The sequence below is a fragment of the Thalassophryne amazonica genome, chromosome 4 (assembly GCF_902500255.1).
Source record: "Thalassophryne amazonica chromosome 4, fThaAma1.1, whole genome shotgun sequence".
NCBI classification, from domain to species: domain Eukaryota; kingdom Metazoa; phylum Chordata; class Actinopteri; order Batrachoidiformes; family Batrachoididae; genus Thalassophryne; species Thalassophryne amazonica.
The window spans coordinates 122039637-122064464 of NC_047106.1; the positions used below are offsets into that span (position 1 = coordinate 122039637).

At 43.1% G+C, this 24828-nt stretch overlaps 1 protein-coding gene across 1 annotated transcript in view; it reads left to right on the top strand.

Annotated features, from left to right (window-relative positions):
• Positions 1-17048: 17048 nt before the first annotated feature.
• Positions 17049-24828, top strand: part of nectin1b (nectin cell adhesion molecule 1b) — a 1042283-nt gene continuing 1034503 nt past the window's right edge. Inside the window, 1 exon segment of the mRNA XM_034168488.1 lies at positions 17049-17836. Coding sequence (XP_034024379.1) covers positions 17785-17836 — 52 coding nt within the window. The 5' untranslated portion in view covers positions 17049-17784.

A 24828-nucleotide genomic window follows, 5' to 3' on the forward strand; every position in this document is an offset into this window, starting at 1 on the left:
ATAAAATTTTATTACAGAGATTAGAGCATGCCATAGGTATTAAAGGCACTGCGCTGCGGTGGTTTGAGTCATATTTATCTAATAGATTACAATTTGTTCATGTAAATGGGGTCTTAGTCTTCACAGACTAAGGTTAATTATGGAGTTCCACAAGGTTCTGTGCTAGGACCAATTTTATTCACTTTATATATGCTTCCCTTAGGCAGTATTATTAGACGGGATTGCTTAAATTTTCATTGTTACGCAGATGATACCCAGCTTTATCTATCCATGAAGCCAGAGGACACACACCAATTAGCTAAACTGCAGGATTGTCTTACAGACATAAAGACATGGATGACCTCTAATTTCCTGCTTTTAAACTCAGATAAAACTGAAGTTATTGTACTTGGCCCCACAAATCTTAGAAACATGGTGTCTAACCAGATCCTTACTCTGGATGGCATTACCCTGACCTCTAGTAATACTATGAGAAATCTTGGAGTCATTTTTGATCAGGATATGTCATTCAAAGCACATATTAAACAAATATGTAGGACTGCTTTTTTGCATTTACGCAATATCTCTAAAATTAGAAAGGTCTTGTCTCAGAGTGATGCTGAAAAACTAATTCATGCATTTATTTCCTCTAGGCTGGACTATTGTAATTCATTATTATCAGGTTGTCCTAAAAGTTCCCTGAAAAGCCTTCAGTTAATTCAAAATGCTGCAGCTAGAGTACTAACGGGGACTAGAAGGGGAGAGCATATCTCACCCATATTAGCCTCTCTTCATTGGCTTCCTGTTAATTCTAGAATAGAATTTAAAATTCTTCTTCTTACTTATAAGGTTTTGAATAATCAGGTCCCATCTTATCTTAGGGACCTTGTAGTACCATATCACCCCAATAGAGCGCTTCGCTCTCAGACTGCAGGCTTACTTGTAGTTCCTAGGGTTTGTAAGAGTAGAATGGGAGGCAGAGCCTTCAGCTTTCAGGCTCCTCTCCTGTGGAACCAGCTCCCAATTCAGATCAGGGAGACAGACACCCTCTCTACTTTTAAGATTAGGCTTAAAAACTTTCCTTTTTGCTAAAGCTTATAGTTAGGGCTGGATCAGGTGACCCTGAACCATCCCTTAGTTATGCTGCTATAGACTTAGACTGCTGGGGGGTTCCCATGATGCACTGAGTGTTTCTTTCTCTTTTTGCTCTGTATGCACCACTCTGCATTTAATCATTAGTGATTGATCTCTGCTCCCCTCCACAGCATGTCTTTTCCTGGTTCTCTCCCTCAGCCCCAACCAGTCCCAGCAGAAGACTGCCCCTCCCTGAGCCAGGTTCTGCTGGAGGTTTTCTTCCTGTTAAAAGGGAGTTTTTCCTTCCCACTGTAGCCAAGTGCTTGCTCACAGGGGGTCGTTTTGACCATTGGGGTTTACGTAATTATTGTATGGCCTTGCCTTACAATATAAGCACCTTGGGGCAACTGTTTGTTGTGATTTGGCACTATATAAACAAAATTGATTGAATTGATTGATTGAGGTGTGCCTTAGACTTTCCACAATAAAAGGCCACTCTGAAAGGTGCAGTTTTGTTTTATTGGGGGGGATACCAGTCAGTATCTGGAGTGACCACCATTTGCCTCATGCAGTGCAACACATCTCCTTCGCATAGAGTTGATCAGGTTGTCAGTTGTGGCCTGTGGAATGTTGGTCCACTCCTCTTCAATGGCTGTGCAAAGTTGCTGGATATTGGCAGGAACTGGTACACGCTGTCGTATACGCCGGTCCAGAGCATCCCAAACATGCTCAATGGGTGACATGTCCGGTGAGTATGCCGGCCATGCAAGAACTGGGACATTTTCAGCTTCCAAGAATTGTGTACAGATCCTTGCAACATGGGGCTGTGCATTATCCTGCTGCAACATGAGGTGATGTTCTTGGATGTATGGCACAACAATGGGCCTCAGGATCTCGTCACAGTATCTCTGTGCATTCAAAATGCCATCAATAAAATGCACCTGTGTTCTTCGTCCATAACAGACGCCTGCCCATACCATAACCCCACCGCCACCATGGGCCACTCGATCCACAACATTGACATCAGAAAACCGCTCACCCACACGACGCCACACACACTGTCTGCCATCTGCCCTGAACAGTGTGAACCGGGATTCATCCGTGAAGAGAACACCTCTCCAACGTGCCAAATGCCAGCAAATGTGAGCATTTGCATACTCAAGTCGTTTACGACGACAAACTGGAGTCAGGTCGAGACCCCGATGAGGACGACGAGCATGCAGATGAGCTTCCCTGAGACGGTTTCTGACAGTTTGTGCAGAAATTCTTTGGTTATGCAAACTGATTGTTTCAGCAGCTGTCCGAGTGGCTGGTCTCAGACGATCTTGGAGGTGAACATGCTGGATGTGGAGGTCCGGGCTGGTGTGGTTACACGTGGTCTGCGGTTGTGAGGCTGGTTGGATGTACTGCCAAATTCTCTGAAACGCCTTTGGAGACGGCTTATGGTAGAGAAATGAACATTCAATACACAAACAACAGCTCTGGTTGACATTCCTGCTGTCAGCATGCCAATTTCACGCTCCCTCAAATCTTGCGACATCTGTGACGTGCTGTGTGATAAAACTGCACCATTCAGAGTGGCCTTTATTGTGGGGAGTCTAAGGCACACCTGTGCACTAATCATGGTGTCTAACCTGTTATATGGCTGGGGGGGCTTGGCTGCCTTTTTGTTTCTGTCCTTTGCTTCTCCTTCCAGGTGGTTTGCATTTGGAACTGAGTGGCTGTGTTGCTGAGTTTATCAGGACCTCACCCTGATCACCTGAGGCTGATCACCTGCGGCTCATCAGGACTCACAGCTGTGGTGCATCTGCATGGATTGGAACATGGTGGCATTTAAGACTGGAGTGCACAGTGTGTATTTGCCAGAGACTCGACCTTGTGACCAGACGGGTGAGATCGTCGTCTCGGGAGCCATCTCATCATCAATGGATGCAGAGAACGTCCAGGTTTGATGCACGGTCTGTGAAAGAGGAGGGGGTGAGGTCTCTCGCTCGTCAGCACACTTCCTGAGGTACGTTAGATTTTGTGACTAACATTTATACAGTCAGTAAATGTGGTGTCCCTCACACCTTTATTATATTGAGCTGTATGTTAGTCATGTATCGACTTCCACTGCAGTGGAGTTTTGTGAACTGGATGTTCCATGCCTGCAGGTTGGGAAGTTGATTAGTAATCAAGCCAGGAAGTGTTTCCTGTTTGTACACCTTTAAGTGTTCTCTCTGTGTGTAGAGTGTGGACTCACATAATGGTTCCTTCTTTCACAGACTCGGTTTGTTGCGGCCACCTGGGGGGTGTCGGCGGGGTCCTTGAGTCCGAACAGCTTCTGGCTCCGGACCGTTAGCGCTGCTGGGAGCGCACCACGCCAGACCACACTTTCTTTTGTATTTTTATGTATCACTGTTATGTATTAAATTCAGTTAGCCTTTGTACCGTGCTCTGCTTATTTCATACTGGGTCCTTCAAACGCTGGTCGGTTCTCCGAGCTGCATCCGACACATAACAGTAGTCTCTGGCCAAACATCACGGACCCAGCGGTAGCAGAGACGGTAATGCGCCGGGAAGGCGGCAGCAGCCGTTCAGTAGTTATCCGGATCAGTTGCAGGTGCTCTCCGCCCGGATGGCGCGTGTTTGAGTCCCATTACTGTATACTGATTTGTGCTCTCTTGCAGCCGTGTTCCTGTGTTGTGCCTTATCCGTGGGTCGTGGTGGAGTGTGACTGGCGACGGCTTCGCGTCGCACTTCGACCGGATAAGAGGTTTAGACGGGAGCTGCAAGAGTGTGTCTGTAATGGGTGAACGCGCGCGGGTTGCGGTGCTTCCCGTGTGACAGTTGTAGCCCCGTTTCCCCGGATGAAGATAACTACTGCGTCTGTTGTCAGCTCCGGTGTTATTTAGTTGAATCACATTTTTGGTTGTGTGTTGCTCACAGCTGCGCACAAGTGAGCGGCTCGTTTGTTTTCTCTGTCACCAAAGAGGGTTTTTATTTTTAGCACTCTGGCTCCCTCTTGTGGTGACTGAGTCACATTACCGTCAAGCTCTTAAGTTGGAACAGGTGTGTTCCATTTGTTTGAGCTTGACGGTATAAAACACTTATTTTTTTGTGTTAGTTCATTTTGTGTGGGTGTTTTTTGAGTTGGTTTTTGTGTGGGATTTTTTTTTTTGTACACTATTAGTGTCTGGGGTTGTGACCCTGCAGTTCTGTTCAAAGATAAAAAAATAAAAAAACAGAACGGGGACCCAAGCAACTGTATGTTACTCTGGTAGTCTTTCTTTTTATTCCTTTCAGTTTCGCCTCCCAGGGTTTGATGGGACGGTCCCCTGGGGGGTCATGGGGGGGTAATTGGGTTGTTTTTTGTTTTGTTTTTTGTTGTGCCCTCTCTTCTCCTCTGACTCCAGCCGTGTGAGCCGTAGTCTCGGCGTTGCTGGAGTGGTGCAGTTTGGTTATGCTGGGCGTTTCCCAGGTAACCTCTGCACCTGGGGGGGGGGGGGGGGTGTTTTTTCTCCTTTTGTTTTTCCCCCCAGTTTCCGCCCTCAGGGTTTGACTGTGGTGTCCTCTGGGGGGGAAAGGGCTGTGGGTCCATCTAGCCATAGACGGCCGGGGCTGGGTCCGTTGGTCCTGAGGGGAGGCGTCTCCTGGGGTTGACGAGTGGTCCTCTGGGAGGCGCTGGGAGTCCCCGTGGGTGACGTTGGATCCCAGAGGGACCTCGGCTGTGGTTTACCCCTGGAGCTGGCGGGAAGTCCTCTGGGGGGTGTTGGTCCCTACATGTCGTTCGGGGGTGTTAGCATTTTATTTGCAAGCTTCAGTTTGGGTTTTTCTTTTTTCCCCTTCCCGGGGTTTGATGGAACGGTCCTCTGGGGAGGGGGGGGGGTGTTAGCATTTTTATTTGTTAGTTTAAGTTTGGGGGGTTTTTCTTTTCTCCCCTTCCCGGGGTTTGATGGAATGGGCCTCTAGGGAGGGGGGGGGGGTGTTTTGGTTGTTTGTGTTTGTCTTTTTGGTTTTATGACTAACCAGACTGTGAACACAGTTGGACAAAGACTGACCGCACAGGTTTAAGAACTCCTGGCCACACCTGTGCTAAGTGACTGATGGAAACAAAGGCAAAGATGCAGCCAGAGGAGAGGACATCCATCATTCTGTTGGTCGACGAATGCAGATGCGGTCTCCAGCCATGGTCCCTGGAGGGGGGTGTTTCTCCTGGGCCAGGTTTGTGTGGTCGCCGGGAGGCTTCCCGTGAGGGTGGGGTACTGTTATATGGCTGGGGGGCTTGGCTGCCTTTTTGTTTCTGTCCTTTGCTTCTCCTTCCAGGTGGTTTGCATTTGGAACTGAGTGGCTGTGTTGCTGAGTTTATCAGGACCTCACCCTGATCACCTGAGGCTGATCACCTGCGGCTCATCAGGACTCACAGCTGTGGTGCATCTGCATGGATTGGAACATGGTGGCATTTAAGACTGGAGTGCACAGTGTGTATTTGCCAGAGACTCGACCTTGTGACCAGACGGGTGAGATCGTCGTCTCGGGAGCCATCTCATCATCAATGGATGCAGAGAACGTCCAGGTTTGATGCACGGTCTGTGAAAGAGGAGGGGGTGAGGGCTCACGCTCGTCAGCACACTTCCTGAGGTACGTTAGATTTTGTGACTAACATTTATACAGTCAGTAAATGTGGTGTCCCTCACACCTTTATTATATTGAGCTGTATGTTAGTCATGTATCGACTTCCACTGCAGTGGAGTTTTGTGAACTGGATGTTCCATGCCTGCAGGTTGGGAAGTTGATTAATAATCAAGCCAGGAAGTGTTTGCTGTTTGTACACCTTTAAGTGTTCTCTCTGTGTGTAGAGTGTGGACTCACATAATGGTTCCTTCTTTCACAGACTCGGTTTGTTGCGGCCACCTGGGGGGTGTCGGCGGGGTCCTTGAGTCCGAACAGCTTCTGGCTCCAGACCGTTAGCGCTGCTGGGAGCGCACCACGCCAGACCGCACTTTCTTTTGTATTTTTATGTATCACTGTTATGTATTAAATTCAGTTAGCCTTTGTACCGTGCTCTGCTTATTTCATACTGGGTCCTTCAAACGCTGGTCGGTTCTCCGAGCTGCGTCCGACACATAACATAACCAGGATCTTGATATGGCACACCTGTGAGGTGGGATGGATTATCTCAGCAAAGGAAGTGCTCACTATCACAGATTTAGACTGGTTTGTGAACAATATTTGAGGGAAATGGTGATATTGTGTATGTGGAAAAAGTTTTAGATCTTTGAGTTCATCTCATATAAAATGGGAGCAAAACCAAAAGTGTTGCGTTTATATTTTTGTTGAGTATATATATACGAGGTGTATTAGATAAGAAACCGACACTTTTATTTTTTTTTTAACTATATGGATTTGAATGACGTGCGATTACACCAATCATACTTGAACCCTCGTGCGCACGCGTGAGTTTTTTCACGCGTGTCGGTGACGTCATTTCCCTGTGGGCAGGCCTTCAGTGAGATGTGGTCCAGCCCTCTCAGCTGAATTCCTTTGTTTCACACGCTGCTCGAGACAGCGCGCGTTGCTTTATCAAAATTTTTTCTGGACCTGTGAGGAATATCCGAGTGGACACTATTCAAGAAATTTAGCTGGTTTTCGGTGAAAAGTTTAACGGCTGATGAGAGATTATGGGGTGTTTCTGTCGCTGTAAGGACTTCCCACGGACCGGGACGTCGTGCAGCGCTTCCAGGCGCCGTCGTCGGCCTGTTTCGACCTGAAAAGATCCTAATTTAAGGCTTAATTCACCCAGGACATCGTGAGAGAACAGAGAAGATTCAGAAAAGGCCGGCATGAGGACTTTATGCGGACATTCCACTGTTTAAGGACATTTTGTAATGAATGAAAGACGTCACGGAAACGACTCGGCGAATCTGTGTGTGCCGCGACAGGAAAAACACCTCCGTGTTGAAAACCATTTGTAAAATTCAGGCGGCTTTTGATGGCTTTCAACAAGTGAGTAACTGAGAAATTGTTTAACAGCTTGGGCATGTTCCAACTTGCCCGTTAAGGTTTCCAACAGAGGTGTTTTTCCTGTCGCGACCCCCCGCGGTCGTGTCCGGCCCGACATGTGACTCTGCCCGCACGTTCTTTCATTACAAATGTCCGTTAACAATGGAATGTCCGAATAAACTCCTCATGCCGACTTCTTCTGAAAGTTCTCTGTTCTCTGACGACTTCCTGGGTCAACAGAGCCTGAAATGTGGAAGTTTTCAACTTGAAATTGAGATTTTGGTCTGGTAGTGTCGCTTTAAGGACGGCCCACGGCGCCTGACGGCGATCTGCGCTTTGAGGCGGCAGCATCTCGCCGTCAGGCGCCGTGGGCCGTCCTTAAAGCGACACTACCAGACCAAAATCTCTCATCAGCCATTCAAATTTTTACCGAAAACCAGCTGAATTTATCGAATGGTGCCTTACAGTTTTTGAAAAAATTTTTTATCAAACAAAGCAGCACTCTCTGAGCCATTCCTAAACAATGAAAAAACGATGAGCGTGTGGGCGACTCCTCACTCAAAGACTGCCCACAGGTGAATGACGTAACCGACAGGCGTGAAAAAACTCTCTCATGCCCACGAGGGTTCAAGCATGTCTGATGTAATCACACGTGATTCAAATCCATATGGTTTTTGAAAAAAATAATAAGGTTGGATACTTTTCTAATAGACCTCGTATATATATATATATATATATATATATATATATATATATATATATATATATATATATATATATATATATATATATATATATATATATATATATATATATATATATATATATCAGCTTCTTGAAAGCCTGGGTGGAGCTGGCGGGAGAGAGTTCAATAATCTCAGCCTGGTGGATGAAGCTCTTTGTGAGTCTTGTGGTGCGGGACTGGAGGCTCCTGTACCTCTTCCCGGAGGGCAGAGTGCTAAACAGGTTGTGTGCAGGATGGCTTGCATCGCCCACAATTGTGGTTGCTTTGTGCGTGAGGTGGGTGGTGTATATGTCTTGCAGAGAGGGGAGTGAGGCACCAATGATCCTTCCAGCTCCATTCACTATGTGCTGCAGGGCTTTCCTGTTGTAGTCAGTGCAGCTTCCGCCCCACACAGTGATGCAGCTGGAAAGGATGCTCTCAATGGTACCACGGTAGAAAGTGCTCATGATGGTTGGTGGAGCACTTGTCCGCTTGAGTTTGCGCAGGAAGTAGAGACGCTGCTGGGCCTTCTTTGCCAGTGATGCAGTGTTGGTGGTCCAGGACAGGTACTCACTGATGTGCACCCCCAGGAATTTGGTGCTGCTCACTCTCTGCACAGCAGCACCCTCAATGGTCAGTGGCAGGTGTTGGGTGTGACCTTTCCGGAAGTCAACAACAATTTCCTTGGTCTTGCTGACATTCAGCAGGAGGTTGTTGTTTCTCCACCACGTGGTCAGAAGGTTGACCTCTTCCCTGTAGTGAGTCTCATCGCCCTTGGCGATGAGCCCCGCCAGAGTTGTGTTATCCGCATCAACTCCTCAACTATGACTGAACTCAAAGCTAGACTGCCTGATAGCTTAGCTTCATGTTTGGAGAATGCCCAATCAGTAAACCGTCTTGTGAATAGTTTAAACTCAGCGCTCAAAACTACACTAGACATGATTACGCCACCTTTATTAAAGCCATGCCCCACCAAAACACAGTCACCTTGGTTCAATGATTACTTGCGTAACCTCAACCACAAGGCTAGAGGTCTAGAACAGGAATGGCGTACAACCCCAATTCCAATGAAGTTGGGACGTTGTGTGAAATGTAAATAAAAACAGAATACAATGATCTGCAAATCCTCTTCATGCTATATTCAATTAAATACATCACAAAGATGAGATATTTAATTCAAACTGATAGACTTTTTTGTTTTTTGTGCAAATATTTGCTCATTTTGAAATGGATGCCTGCAACACATTTCAAAAAAGCTGGGACAGCTGCATGAAAAAATAGTCTCTGGAGAATCTGGAGAACTTTCTACACGTAAGCGGCAAAGCCGAAAACCAACACTGAATGCACATGACCTTCGATCTCTCAGGTGACACTGCATTAAAAACCGACATCATTGTGTAAAGGATCTTCCCATGTAGGCTCAAGAACACTTCAGAAAACCTTGTCAGTTAACACAGTTTGTCGCCATGTCTACAAGTGCAAGTTAAAATCTACCATGCAAAGCAAAAAGTGTGCTGAGAAAGTGTGCTTACCTGGGGTAAGCACATTTCAAATTATTTTTGAAAATCATGGACGTTGTGTCCTCCAGACAAAAGAGGAAAAAGACCATCCAGAATGTTAACAGCACAAAGTTCAAAAGTCAGCATCTGTGATTTTATGGGGGTGTGTTAGTGCCCATGGCATGGGCAACTTACACATCTGTGATGGCACCATCAATGTTGAAAGTTACATCCAGGTTTTGGAGCAACACATTCTGTCATCCCAGCATCCAAGCAATGTCTTTTCAGGGACGTCCCTGCTTATATCAGCAAGACAATGCCAATCAACATTCTGCATGTGTTACAACAGTGTGGCTTCAAAGTAAAAGAGTGCAGGCACTAGACTGGCCTGCCTGCAGTCCAGACCTGTCGCTCACTGAAAATGTGTGGTGCATTACGAAGCGCAAAATACGACAGCGGAGACCCCGGATTGTTGAACAATTGAAGTTGTACATAAAGCAAGAATGGGAAAGAATTCCAGCTACAAAGCTTCAACAATTAGTGTCCTCAGTTCCCAAATGCTTATTGAGTGTTGTTAGAAGGAAAGGTGATGTACCACAGTGGTAAACATACCACTGTCCCAGCTTTTTTGAAATGTGTTGCAGGCATCCATTTCAAAATTAACAAATATTTGAAAAATTTGAAGTATTCCACCTTGCGTGGTGTGATGTCATTTTAGACTATAAGCATCCACTGGTGGCTACAAAGCGTACCTATTACTCTTATTTCATCAACAAAAACAAGCATAATTCAAAGTTCTTGTTCGACACGGTGGCAACACTTATTCATGGACAATCACCTGTAAGTCGCTATCCTTTTACAGCACAAGATTTCTTGGATTACTTCAAGAAGAAAATGGAAGACATTACGTTAAAGATATCCCAGTATGCCTTAACCCAGCCACTACACCCTGGTATTGAGGTGGGTGCCATTACTGAAGCATTATCTAGATTTGTAGAATTTGATAGTATATCACTAGGCATGCTGGCGAAACTCGTAACATCTACAAATAGCAGGACCTGCTTATTTGATCCAATACCAACAAAAACTGTTTAAGGACCTGTGGCCCACTCTTGGGCCAACTGTACTTTAAATTATTCATCTTTTTTTAACCTTTGGATCTGTTTCTAAATGTTTCAAACATGCAGTGATTAAACCATTACTTAAGAAATCTAATCTTGACCCTAGTGTATTGAAAACTATAGGCCAATATCAAATCTATTATTTTGCTCTAAAATTCTGGAAAAAGTGGTTTCACAGCAGCTCATTGACCACCTTACTGAGAATAATCTTTTTGAACCACTGCAGTCTGCTTTTAGAAAATATCATTCCACAGAGACGGTTCTCACTAAAGTGGTGAATGATCTTCTGCTTGCAAGGGATTCTGACACCACTACGGTTCTGGTGCTGTTAGATCTCAGTGCTGCGTTTGATACTGTGGATCATCATATTCTACTTGATAGGCTGGAGAATCACTTTGGGATTACTGGGAGTGCCTTGCATGGTTGATGTCATACATGACCAGTCATTCTCACTGTGTTTTGTACAATAACATTACCTCTAACCTTAGTGACATGAAATTTGGGGTTCCACAGGGGTCCGTCTTAGTCCCCCTGCTTTTCTCCCTTTATATACCACCCCTTGGGTACATATTGCAGCATTTTGGGATTACCTTTCACTGCTATGCTGATGATACTCAGTTATACATGCCGATACCTGCTGTTAATCTCATCCACATAAAATCCTTAGATGATTGCCTTGTATCAGTGAAAAGCTGGATGTCTAGCAGCTTCTTACTTTTAAATTCTGATAAGACTTAAGTGATGGTTCTTGGTCGAGTGAGACATCAGCATCAATTTGACCAGCTAATGCTTAGCCTAGGCTCATGTGTCATACATCACACTGACAAAGTGAGGAACATTGGGGTAATTTTGTGATCCTACATTGTCCTTTGACCTCCACATTACAAATATTATGAGGACTGCTTTCTTTCACCTGCAAAATATAGCGACGATTCGTCCTATCCTCTCTATGGCTGATGCTGAGACCCTGATTCATGCTTTTGTCTCTTCTAGATTGAACTACTGCAGTGTTCTATTTTCTGGTTTACCACAGTTCAGCATTAGGGGTCTCCAATTGGTTCAAAATGCTGCTGCTGCCAGAGTTTTGACACGAAGCAGAAAGTTTGACCACATTACACCCATTTTGGCATCTCTTCACTGGCTTCCTGTCCCAGTGAGATCAGATTTTAAGGTTCTGCTTCTAGCCTATCAAATTTATCACAGTCTGGCACCTCCCTACCTATTGACCTAATTAAACCCTGCATACTGACCCGGGCTCTGCGTTGTCAAGGTGCAGGACTACTTTGTGTCCCTAGGGTGAATATAAAAGTCTGTGGGTCACAGAACTTTCTCTTATCCTGCCCCTGTCCTGTGGAATGATCTCACTGCATCAATAAAAATAGATTCTGTAGAGACTTTCAAGTCTAGACTTAAGACAGTTATTTTCCCTTTCGTATGGCTAGCATACTGGCATAGTATGTTTCTTTTGTTTTGTTTTACGCTTTTTACTCTTTTAATTCATTTTACTAGTAAACGGAGCATGTCGCGGCCTCAACTTTACCTAAATTCTGGGTCTTTTATTGAAGCTTAGGGCTAGTGGCCAGCAATCACCTTTAGTATTTCTTCTGCTTTTCTTGTTGCTTAATGCTGACAAATTATACTGTTTTTGTTTGTCTTTCTGATGCTTGATTCTGTTTTTTTTTTCTTTCTCTCTCTGTTTGAGGTATGGCTCCATCCAGAGATGGGTGTGGTGTCTGTTTCTGTAACCCTCCTATCCTGTGCACCGGCAACATTTCCTTTCTATTCGTTTTATGAATTGTTTTGTAAATTGTGTCGGTAGCATGGCCCAAACAGAGGGCTTGAGGTTTCTTCCTCAAATCATCAGAGGGAGTTTTGTCTTACCACTGTCACCTGTGTGCTTGCTCTGGTGGTTGGGAAGGTTAGACATTATTTGTGTGAAGTGCCTTGAGGCAACTTTGTTGTGATTTGGTGCTATATAAATGAAAATAAAGTGAAATTGAAATAAATTGAAGGTTCACTGTTCGCTAAAGGTATGATGTCTTGGAGAGAGTAAGAGGGAGAGAGAGAGAGAACGACATCGGCCGGTCGAGCGAGCGATGAACGCTGTCTGGACGCGGCGTCATTTGCAATAGATATTTCATGGTGGACAACACATCTGCCCTCAGATCATGGTGGATGTCACCATCCCACTTTGCACCATGTAACACAGATGACATGACAGCTGATGGCTGTGGCATGACTGGTGGTTGCTGTGCAGTGAGAAGCACATCTGGAGCTGTTCCAAAGGTGATTACGTACTTTATTTACATTGAAGTACCTTGTGGTGAGCGTCAGCACGTGTCTGTGACATGCTGATGCACAGCGTGGCCATCTGAACGGGGTGTTACAGCCATGATAACATTATATTACAGATAGATCTTCTAACACATGAGGTGGAATGACAATGGACTGTAATGTCATAGTCATTATGGACATAACATTGCGTTCAGCGGAGCGTGCTGCTCCGCTACTCAGAGATACACTGACCCACAGTGACACAAAGTGTTTTTGGTTTGACTGCGCAATGTTCACGTTTAGTTCACAAAATCAATACATGCCACAGACATTGCACATTACAATATATCCTTTGTGCACCCCGAAAGGGATGCATGGCGGTGTGCAGTCCGGGACATGCTGGCATGATTAGACATGCCTGTCCATGGTTAATTTCCCTTGAACACAGTTAGACAGTTCAGTGCTGTTTTGATGCAATGAGAGCATTTAGAATGCAGTCAGATTGCAGTTAGAGTCCACCTGAACTGCCGTACGATATTTTTCCACCTCAACTGTTGAACATGAGCTGAACATTTGGACCGGCCACACAAATTTGCCCGATTATTTGGAATGCAGACAGAATGCTGTTGGAGGATTTCGATTGAGCCTCGACTTTGCTTGAATGGAGGTCGAATTTTCATTCGAACGCCATTCGGTCTAATTTGGACTCTAGTGTGATGAGGGTATAATGTGTTCCACCTACAGAGGTATGTAAAAGTTTGGGCACCCCTGACGATTTCCAATGTTTTTCCTTTATAAATCATTGCTTGTTTGGATCACCGATTTCAGTTAAATATATCATATAGCAGATGAACACACTGATATTTGAGAAGTGAAATGAAGTTTCTAGTATTTACAGAAAGTGTGAAATAATTATTTAAACAAAATTAGGCAGGTGCATGAATTTTGGCACCCTTTTCATTTTATTGATTTTAATACATTTAGCACTAATTATTGGAACACAAAATTGGTTTGGTAAGCTCATTGACCCTTGACCTCCTTACACAGGTGAATCCAATCACAACCAATGATATTTAAGGTGGCCATTTGCAAATGTTTCCTCTCATTGCATCTCTTCTAATGAGTGGCAACATGGGATCCTCTAAACACCTCTCAAATGACCTGAAAGCAAAGATGGTTCAACATCATGGTTTAGGGGAAGGATACAAAAAGCTATCTCAGAAATTTCAGATGTCAGTTTCCACTGTGAGGAACATAGTGAGGAAATGGAAGACAGCAGGCACAGTACTCTTTAAGGCCCGAAGTGGCAGGCCAAGGAAAATCTCAGATAAGCTGAAGCAAAGGATGGTGAGAACAGTCATAGTCAACCCACAGACCTGCTCCAAAGACCTACAACATGATCTTGCTGCAGATAGTGTATCTGTGCATTGTTCAACTATACAGCACACTTTTCACAAGGAGTTTCTGTATGATGCTGAAATGCTGAGGAAGCCTTTTTTGCATATACGGCACAAACAGACTTGCTTGAAGTATGCTAAAGCACATTTGGACAACTCAGCTTCAAGCCAGCTTTTGGAATAAGGTGCTGTGGACTGATGAAACTAAAATTGAGTTATTTGGACATAAGGGGTGGTGGTATGCATAGCTGATAAAGAACACAGCATTCCAAGAAAAACACTTGCTACCTACAGTAAAATTTGGAGGTGATTCTATCATGCTGTGAGGCTGTGTGGCCAGTGCAGGTACTGGGAATCTTGTTAAAGTTGAGGGTCACATGGATTCCAGTCAATATCAGCAGATTCTTGAGAACAATGTTCATGAATCAGTGACAAAGTTGAAGTTGCACCGGGGCTAGATCTTTCAACAAGACAACCCTTAGCAAAAAGTAGTATACTTAAAGTTAATTTTATTAAATATGCTTCAGTATAAGTATAGCAAGTATACTACAGACCATGTACTGTTAGCATACTAGAAAGTACACAAATTTAATTATTTTTCAGACTAAATTGGAACATTTCAAATTTATAAAAGTATGTTTTAAAGTTCGTTTTAAGTTTGCAATAGTACACTTTAAAGTATACAAGTACACGCATCTATATACACTATCAATGTACTTGGTATATCCCTCTTGTATGCTTAAAGTATACCACATGTACACTTATCGATATACTGCCATTGTACTAGTTGTATACTATTTTTAAGTTTATTATCGGACACTTAAAGTATACTGTTATACACATTGGTTATTTCACTATTTTACTTTTTATACTTTAATTTTGCTTGGCATATTACTTGTAGCTTACTATTTATATACTGAAAATATACTCCTTAAAGTATTCTTAAAGTTTACTCATACTGTATGTACACAAGAGTGTGATGCATTTAAAAAATCACAAGACAGAATGTTGAAAACAAGTTTGATATATTTTCAAACATTTCCAAAAGAAAGACCTATGAAATCAAGTCAATCCTTTGTGGAGAAAATTAAAGGAAAAAGTGCATGTAAAATGTCAACATAATGTCTCTCCAAGATCAAGTCCTTATTTGTAAAAATGTAAACATAGCATCTTCAACTGAGAACTAAAGTCCTCCCTTGTCAAAAAAAAGGTAAAAGAAAAGTGTGTACCTTTGGAACCAAAAATAAATAACTACATAGAAAAAAAAAATCTGTACTTTTATGACTTCTTTTCAGTTACTTGAGTCAATGGCTTGACTTAGTATATCTTGCTCCAAGTAAGGTCAAACCTTACCAACCCCCAGAGCAACAGTGGTAAGGAAAAACTCCCTCTGAGGAAGAAACCTCAAGCAGACCAGACTCAAAGTGGTGACCCTCTGTTTGGGCCATGTTACAGACATAAATTACACAAAAATTCACAAAACAAAAATACAGGAAATGTTGCAGGTGCACAGGACGGTTTCTGGAACACATACCACACCCATCTCTGGATGGAGCCCCACCTCAAACAGAGAGAAAAGAAAAAAAAAAAACATTAATCAAGCATCAGAAAGACAAATACAGTATAATTTGTCAACATTAAGCAACAAGAAGGTGATCGGCGGCCACTAGTCCAACATTAGATAAAGTTGAGGCCGCTGCCCACTCTGTTTACTAGTAAAATGAATTTAAAAGGGTAGAAAGGATTGTAACATACTATGCCAGTATGGTAGCCATACGAAATGGAAAATAAGTGCATCTTAACTCTGGACTTGAAAGTCTCCACAGAGTCTGACTGTTTTATTGATGCAGGGAGATCATTCCATAGAACAGGAGCATGATAAGAAAAAGCTCTGTGACCCGTAGACTATTTATTCACCCTAGGGACACAAAGTAGTCCTGCACCTTGAGAACGCAAAGCCCGGGTCGGTACGTAGGGTTTAATTAGGTCAGCTAGGTAGGGAGGTGCCAGTCTGTGAACTATTTTATAGGCTCGTAGCAGAACCTTAAAATCTGATCTCACTGGGACAGGAAGCCAGTGAAGAGATGCCAAAATTTGTGTAATGTGGTTGAACTTTCTGCTTTGTGTCAGAACTCTGGCAGCAGCATTTTGAACCATTTGGAGACCCCTGATGCTGGACTGCAGTTAACCAGAAAATAAAATATTGCAGCAGTCCAGTCGAGATCCAAACAACCAATGATTTATAAAGGAAAATCATGGAAGTCATCAGGGGTGCCCAAACTTTTACATACCACTGTACATTTGACTGCATTCAGAAGCTTATTGCGCACGGCGTGTGCACTGATCATTCAGGATGAGTCAAAGCACAGTAGCTGGAGGGCTGTCTTTACAATTCTTATGGCACTCTTGTTGCACAAATGTTGCTTTTTTTGACATTCCGCCTGGGTCGGCTTGAGTCTTACTCATTTTTACTAAGTGTGATGGGACCCTCCTAGTAAAAAACTGTTCAAAATCCACAAAGGAAAGTATTCATGCTATGGCAAAATTTTAAGATTTTAGTAAGTCATTCGCTGACTAGATAGTGATGGAATGAAACTCTCTCTCTCTCTCTCTCTCTCTATATGTGTGTGTGTGTGTGTGTGTGTGTGTGTGTGTGTGTGTGTGTGTGTGTGTGTGTGTGTGTATGGTAAAACAAACAAAAAAGAAAAGATTCAGCTGGGTTGATGGTATGAAACTGCTGCTGTTCTTCAACTGTGGGGAGCTTTTTCTGGAATAGTTCTCTTACGTAATACTCTTAAAAAAAAAAGGCATTTTATTGACAGTACATTTCTTATGGCTTGCATTTTTTCTGTCACTAATGCATTTTTATTGTAACCCTCCTAACAGTGTTGGGCGAACAGTTTTAGCGCTTTCTGCTCAGAACGCGCAGGAAACACTTCGTGTGTCCAGTACACACGGAGGGATGATGGGAATTTTTTTTTTTCCCCTCTCCTGGACAGGACAGCCCAGGCTCCTCCCTCTCCTAACGTCACCCGATCCCGATCTCTCCCAGGCTTGAGCGATTGTCGGGAACACAGTGTGGAAGCGGAGCAGCAGGGCGGTGCGCTTCGCTGCATGTGGTTTCATCCAAAAACAAAGAACGCTTCTAGACTGATCTGTCCGGGACTGACCGTGGCTGCACAAAGCCACAACTTGTGGAAGTAAAACAAAAAAAGAAAAACAAAAAAGGGTTGGGGGGGACGCAGCCAGCAGATTGTTTGGTGCGGTATCAGCCGCGGACGGAAGAAAAGGCGACGGTTGTCCGGAGGAACTCTCCAAGTGTTGGAAACTTAACGGGCGCAGCATCGATCACGGACCTCCCGCCCACTATTCCCCCTGATCCACGGCGCCGGAGGGGAGAGGGAGAGAGTGAGAGAGCGAGAGAGAGAAAGAGAGTTGTGCAGCCGCGGCGGTGGATGGAGCGACAAAGGAGTGTACGGTTAAACTAGGAGCGCGCCTTTGAAACCAACTCCATCACCAAACGCAGCCTGCCTGGACCTCATTTCGGGGTGGGGGGACGCATTCCCGGTTACTTTGCTCAAAGTCTCCCACCGGCGACATAAATTGATGCTTTGGCACGGAGGAGCGCACCGCCGATCTTCGAGTTTTGCGCAAGTGTCCTGCAGCTCAGTGAAGGAAGCGGACTAGTTCATTCACGCAGGTTGGCAGAGAAGAGCCGGATAGTTGGCGGTGCCATGGCGATGCGCGCGGAGATATGGATACTCGTGTTGGCTGTGCACATTCAAGGTAAGCCGTGCGTGCGTGCGGTGCGTCACTGTGGATGTTTGATTTTGCGTAAACGCAGACTGGGTTTCGTGCGTGAGTGACTGCACTTTGGTGTGTTTTGCATGAAATCGATCAATGTTTTTCACGCTTCGATGCGCGGAAAGGGGTTAAGGAATGGCTTTGCAAAACGTTGAAGTTACCCGGACAGCAGGCAGATGGCGATGTGCGCGAACCGTGCAGGATCTCCCAAGTTTTCCAATATCTCATTGTAATGTCAGCAGCTCCCAGCCGCACTGCTGCTGAATAATAAGTGGAACCCGCGGCCCTGCCTCTTATTGAACATACATAAATAAATAAATTATTGCGTAATTCAAAATAATTTTGATCATGTAAGCAAGTATACTTGAAAGTCTTAGCTTTTTCTGACCATATGGTGACATTTCTTTTTCTTATATTTGAGACATTGCGCCGGTTGCATATAAAATCTACGCAGCCATTAGCAGCAACAATAATAATAGTAATAATAGTAATAATAAATAACAGTGGGATGTATTGTAGCCTACATGTTTACGTTGTGGGCTTAAGTGAAGAGTTTGACTGATCAAAATTCTGTTTTTAAATGACTTGTATCTGATCTGACATCCAGGAACACACAGGGGCTTTGTTCACATCAGTACTTGAAGGAGCCTGTATGGCCACATTTGCCTTTATACAACAGAGCTGATATTTTCTCAGACTTGTCCCCACCCGGCCTCTTTTTTTTTTTTTTTTTTTTTTTTGCAGTTACAGTAAAAAAAAATAGGTCATTTTTTCACATGATTGGCTTATATTTAAGAAAAGAAATGTTGATCTGGCATGTTTATAATGACAAAAAGAAAGAACATGGAAAGAAAAAAGCTTGTTCAATAAACTATTTTAAATTTTGGGTAGAGTTTCCATTGAATAAAAAACATATGTAACTCCAACTAAAACAAAGTCCATCAATGCAATGTAATTTAATATAAAAGAGGTGGGACTTTTTTTTTTTAGTGTACTTGGGAACAGATCACAACTGCATCATATGCGCCCCCCCAAATCGGCATATACAAGGTCTATTAGAAAAGTATCCGACCTTATTATTTTTTTCGAAAACCATATGGATTTGAATCACGTGTGATTACATCAGACATGCTTGAACCCTCGTGGGCATGCAAGAGTTTTTTCACACCTGTCGGTTACGTCATTCGCCTGTGGGCAGTCTTTGAGTGAGGAGTCGAAACTGTAAGGCACAACTGAGTGGACACCATTCGATAAATTCAGCTGGTTTTCGGTAAATATTTTAACGGCTGATGAGAGATTTTGGTCTGGTAGTGTCGCTGTAAGGATGGCCCATGGCGCCTGACGGCGATCTGTGCTTCGAGGCGGCAGCGTCTCACCGTTTCAGGTTGAAAACTTCCACATTTCAGGCTCTGTTCACCCAGGAAGTCGTCAGAGAACAGAGAACTTTCAGAAGAAGTCGGCGTGAGGAGTTTATTCGTACATTCCATTGTTAACGGACATTTTGTAATGAAAGAACGTGCGGACAGAGTCGCATGTCGGCCGGACCCGACCGCGGGGGGTCGCGACAGGAAAAACACCTCCGTTGGAAACCTTAACGGGCAAGTTGGAACATGCCCAAGCTGTTAAACAATTTCTCAGTTACTCACTTGTTGAAAGCCATCAAAAGCCGCCTGAATTTTACAAATGGTTTTCAACGGAGGTGATTTTCCTGTCGCGGCACACGCAGATTCGCTGAGTCGTCACAGAAACGACTTGGCGAATTTGCGCGCACGTCTTTCATTAAAAAATGTCCTTAAACAGTGGAATGTCCACATAAAGTCCTCATGCCGGCCTCTTCTGAATCTTCTCTGTTCTCTCACGACGTCCTGGGTGAATTAAGCCTTAAATTAGGATGTTTTCAGCTCGAAACAGGCCGACGACGGCGCCTGGAAGCGCTGCATGACGTCCTGCTCTGTGGGAAGTCCTTACAGCGACAGAAACACCCCATAATCTCTCATCAGCCGTTAAACTTTTCACCGAAAACCAGCTTAATTTCTCGAATAGTGTCCACTCGGATATTCCTCACAGGTCCAGAAAAAATGTTGATAAAGCAACGCGCGCCGTCTCGAGCAGCGTGTGAAACAAAGGAATTCAGCCGAGAGGGCGGGACCACATCTCACTCAAGGCCTGCCCACAGGGAAATGACGTCACCGACGCGTGAAAAAACTCAACGCATGCGCACGAGGGTTCAAGCATGATTGGTGTAATCGCATGTCATTCAGATCCATATAGTTAAAAAAAAAAATAAGTGTCGGTTTATTATCTAATAGACCTCGTATATATATATATGTATATATATATATGTATATAATTTTTTTCTTTAAAAAATACATATATATGTATTTAAAAAAAAAAAAAATCTTGGGTCAAATTCAAATGTGAACCACCAACAAGAAAAGAGATTGGACCTGGCAAGAAAACAAACAAAAAACCTGTTCCTGATGACTTTAGCAGGCAATGTTACCATAGCCTAATGTGGAAGTAAATAACCTAAATACAGTATCGCAGAGACAAAAATTTGAGTTTGGGGCTAATCAGAAGAATTAGATATGTGTCAGTACCCCCGTCCCCCCTCCAACCCACAAACAAACAGATTTTCATTGCATAAGTAGGTCATTTAAACAGCTTCAAGCTCTTCAAATTGTTTGCTTGTTACAACATGTTAATAAGCTTTTTGGCTCCATTTTGAGGTGTGGCATTACTGTGTTTATTTTGACATCCTTTTAACTGGCAAACAAAGCACCCCAGCAGGAAAACGACTAACACTGTGTGCGCTTGTGTTTCTGTCTGTGGTCCATTATGTGTGGTTTTAAGATTAACTGGGTTTAAGTGAAAGTTTACAGCCTTGTTTACATCCTCAGCGAAAAAGTTCTGTCTGGCGCCTGTTGTTGGGACTTTATTAAAGGGGGTCAGTTGTGGTCAAGATATGTCACATTGTCAATGACAGTGATGCCATCATTTTCTTTGACACCACCGACATGTTACATTGATGTGATGTCATATAGCATGCTTTATTCCCTTTATTGAGTCAACTGCTGATTTGTTTGTGAATTGATTACTAATTAGTCTCCAGAATGTCATGAAATAATGAAAAATCTCATCAGTTCCCTTCATCCAAAAAGTTAAGTCTTGATTTCCCATCCAGCTGTCTCACCTGCCAAATTATTCTTCAGAGACTAGCTTTAAAGATAATTTCCAGGGCTATTTTAAGCTTAGAAGAATCATCTGCTGTTTTTTTTCCACAAATAATTGTTCAGTAAAAAATGGGAAAAAAGCCTCAATGGACATTCTGTTCAAAAAAAAAAAAAAAAATGGCAATGAAGTATGTTTCAAGCCCCGCCCACTGACCTCATTCATGCATATTAAGCAAATTAAACTTGGCTATGCTCTTGAGCTCAAACTGAGTACTGTGAATAAAGTACTCCAGTACCATATGACAAAGTATAGTGTCACATCCCTTGGATGATGTTCATTCAGTTGTTTAATTTTGTAGAAAAAAAGCAGATCACAGACATGACACAAAACTAAAGTCATTTCAAATGGCAACTTTCTGGCTTTAAGAAACACTATAAGAAATCAAGAAAAAAGATTGTGACAGTCAGTAACGGTTACTTTTTTAGACCAAGCAGAGGAAAAAAATATGGAATCACTCAATTCTGAGGAATAAATTATGGAATCACCCTGTAAATTTTCATCCCCCAAACTAACACCTGCATCAAATCAGATCTGCTCATTGACATTGACCCTATGCCATGACATTGACCCTATGTGTCTTTTTGCAAGGAATGTTTTCACAGTTTTTGCTCTATGGCAAGATGCATTATCATCTTGAAAAATGATTTCATCATCCCCAAACATCCTTTCAATTGTCCAAAATATCAACGTAAACTTGTGCATTTATTGATGATGTAATGACAGCCATCTCCCCAGTGCCTTTACCTGACATGCAGCCCCATATCATCAATGACTGTGGAAATTTACATGTTCTCTTCAGGCAGTCATCTTTGTAAATCTCATTGGAAAGGCACCAAACAAACGTTCCAGCATCATCACCTTGCCCAATGCAGATTCGAGATTCATCACTGAATATGACTTTCATCCAGTCGTCCACGATTGCTTTTCCTTAGCCCATTGTAACCTTGTTTTTTTTTCTGTTTAGGTGTTAATGATGGCTTTTGTTTAGCTTTTCTGTATGTAAATCCCATTTCCTTTAGGCGGTTTCTTACAGTTTGGTCACAGACGTTGACTCCAGTTTCCTCCCATTCGTTCTTCATTTGTTTTGTTGTGCATTTTTCGATTTTTGAGACATACTGCTTTAAGTTTTCTGTCTTGACGCTTTGATGTCTTCCTTGGTCTACCAGTATGTTTGCCTTTAACAACCTTCCCATGTTGTTTGTATTTGGTCCAGAGTTTAGACACAGCTGACTGTGAACAACCAACATCTTTTGCAACATTGTGTGATGATTTACCCTCTTTTAAGAGTTTGATAATCCTCTCCTTTGTTTCAATTGACATCTCTCGTGTTGGAGCCATGATTCATGTCAGTCCACTTGGTGCAACAGCTGTCCAAGGTGTGATCACTCCTTTTTAGATGCAGACTAACGAGCAGATCTGATATGATGCAGGTGTTAGTTTTGGGGATGAAAATTTACAGGGTGATTCCATAATTTTTTCCTCAGAATTGAGTGATTCCATATTTTTTTCCTCTGCTTGGTCTAAAAAAGAAACCGTTACTGACTGCCACAATCTTTTTTTCTTGATTTCTTATAGTGTTTCTTAAAGCCAGAAAGTTGCCATTTGAAATGACTTTAGTTTTATGTCATGTCTGTGATCTGCTTTTTTTCTACAAAATTAAACAACTGAATGAACATCCTCCGAGGCCAGTGATTCCATAATTTTTGCCAGGGGTTGTATATATATATATATATATATATATATATATATATATATATATATATATATGTATATAATCGGCGACCCAGCCAGGGCCTGATCATCCCTGGATGTGTCGCCTGGGCGAGGCTGTCTGATGTTGTGAGACCCGAAACACTCGGTGACCCCAGGATACATCACTGATGAAGTGTCCCAGTGCATCCAGGAGATGTTTCTTGCTCATATATATATAAAAACAGGCAAACTTATGGTATCGCCCAAATCCGAAAGCTGCTGACAGTTTTGGACTTGTAGTCAGACCTGTTCGCTTCACCTCCATGAAGAACTTGCTAACAGATGATTCGGTCATTAGCTGGTAAGCTTTCAATCTGTGTTTTTTTTTTCCAATGCTGTTTAGATATTTATTGAGTACGGTCATGTCTGACTTCGTTTTTCTAATCTTACTTTTAGCTTCCTGGTTTCTAACAAAAATACACATTGCAGTTGGCAACCGGTACAATATGGGAACGTATCTGATGGGTAATCATCCAATCAGAGCGTGCGTAGCATCGCAGCCATATAATAAAACAGGACATTGTCTACATCAGAAGCAAGCTCACCCACTGGAAATACTTAATTTGTTACAAGTGAGGGGTGGCACCTCGATAGAATGTTTCAGAGGCAGGACATACCAAAAAATGCATTACAGAAATCGCTGTTGCCATTCTTTGAATTTGTAGAACAAAATCTCTGTGTACATGGCCTTTCCTCTCCACTTTCTGATATTGGTATTTTCCAGTTTTCTACGAGTTGTATCCTGGAAACACCATTGACACGCCCACTCACTCGCTGTGAACCATCCGGATAGTGACCTACATGAGTCACACAGGGTCTCAGGGGGACTGACTGGCAAGTTCAAGTCTGTTTAATGTCCAGTCCATCACATTTGGACATTTGGTTTCTCCCATACAGTTTCTGCTGGTTGTGGCTGTATAAAAGTTTAGAGTTGCATTTCATATTAAAAGACCCTTGAGATGATGAACCAGGAACCGTTGTTTTCCTGCTGATGGACAACTCAGTTTATCAAGTCATCATTCCAGCTGGACTTGCCTCTTTGTGACACCAAAGCCTTCATTACGTTGATGATCATTTTACATTCTTCTACTCTGGAACATCATTTTTATTAAGCTGTGTGGAGCTGAATAAGAACCGAGCTGCTGATGTTGCTAGGCTCTTTATGGCATTACGCGGTCAGGACTGGTTGGACGCTTTGATCAAAAGCACTATCTGATTTACACTGAGATGATCCCTCTGCTTGTGGAGAATATGAGGATTAGCCAGTTCCCTTGGGATTCATTTGGGAAACCTATTGTGGACAAGGGTGTGGACATATTTCCAAAGCCTCCAGGACGGGTCTTTTTTTGAGGAAAGCGGGAGGACTTTCCAAAGCCTAATTAAACACTATATGTCTGCACATTGCTTTTTACAGCTTTTAATAAAAGCTAACCGCAGTGACTCCTTAACTCATGTCTTTGGACATCTTCATTGTGATAAAAGCTTAAAATAGCTGCAATTCCTTTTAACATGCAAAAACAAGAATTTGCCCTTTGACCCTGAGGTTAAAGGGCGTAGCCATAAGTGCCCATTGTCTTTGATGGGATGATTGATATACAACATGTTCCAGACGGAACCGTCATTACATGAGCACAAACAAGTGGGAATGGCTTTAACAAACGAAGGCAGCGGTAAACCCTGTTGCTGTAATCCGTCAGGGACAGCCACTTGTTCCTATCAACACTAACATCCATTTGCACAAAACGCAAGAATGCCAAATTCATAAACAGAAAAATATTCCGAGCCGCCCACCAATAGATTATCACATAAAGGGGAGAGAGAAAGAGCGAGAGAATGATGGCTGTGTGAATAATAACGTCTGTGGTCATGCTTTGCAGCTCGGCCTCTTCAGTATTCTGCACAGATATTTAATTGAGTGTGAATTGAGTTAGCAACCAGGTGGCTGTTTATGGCTCAGCTCCATCCTCAGGTCCTGGCGGTGTACGAGC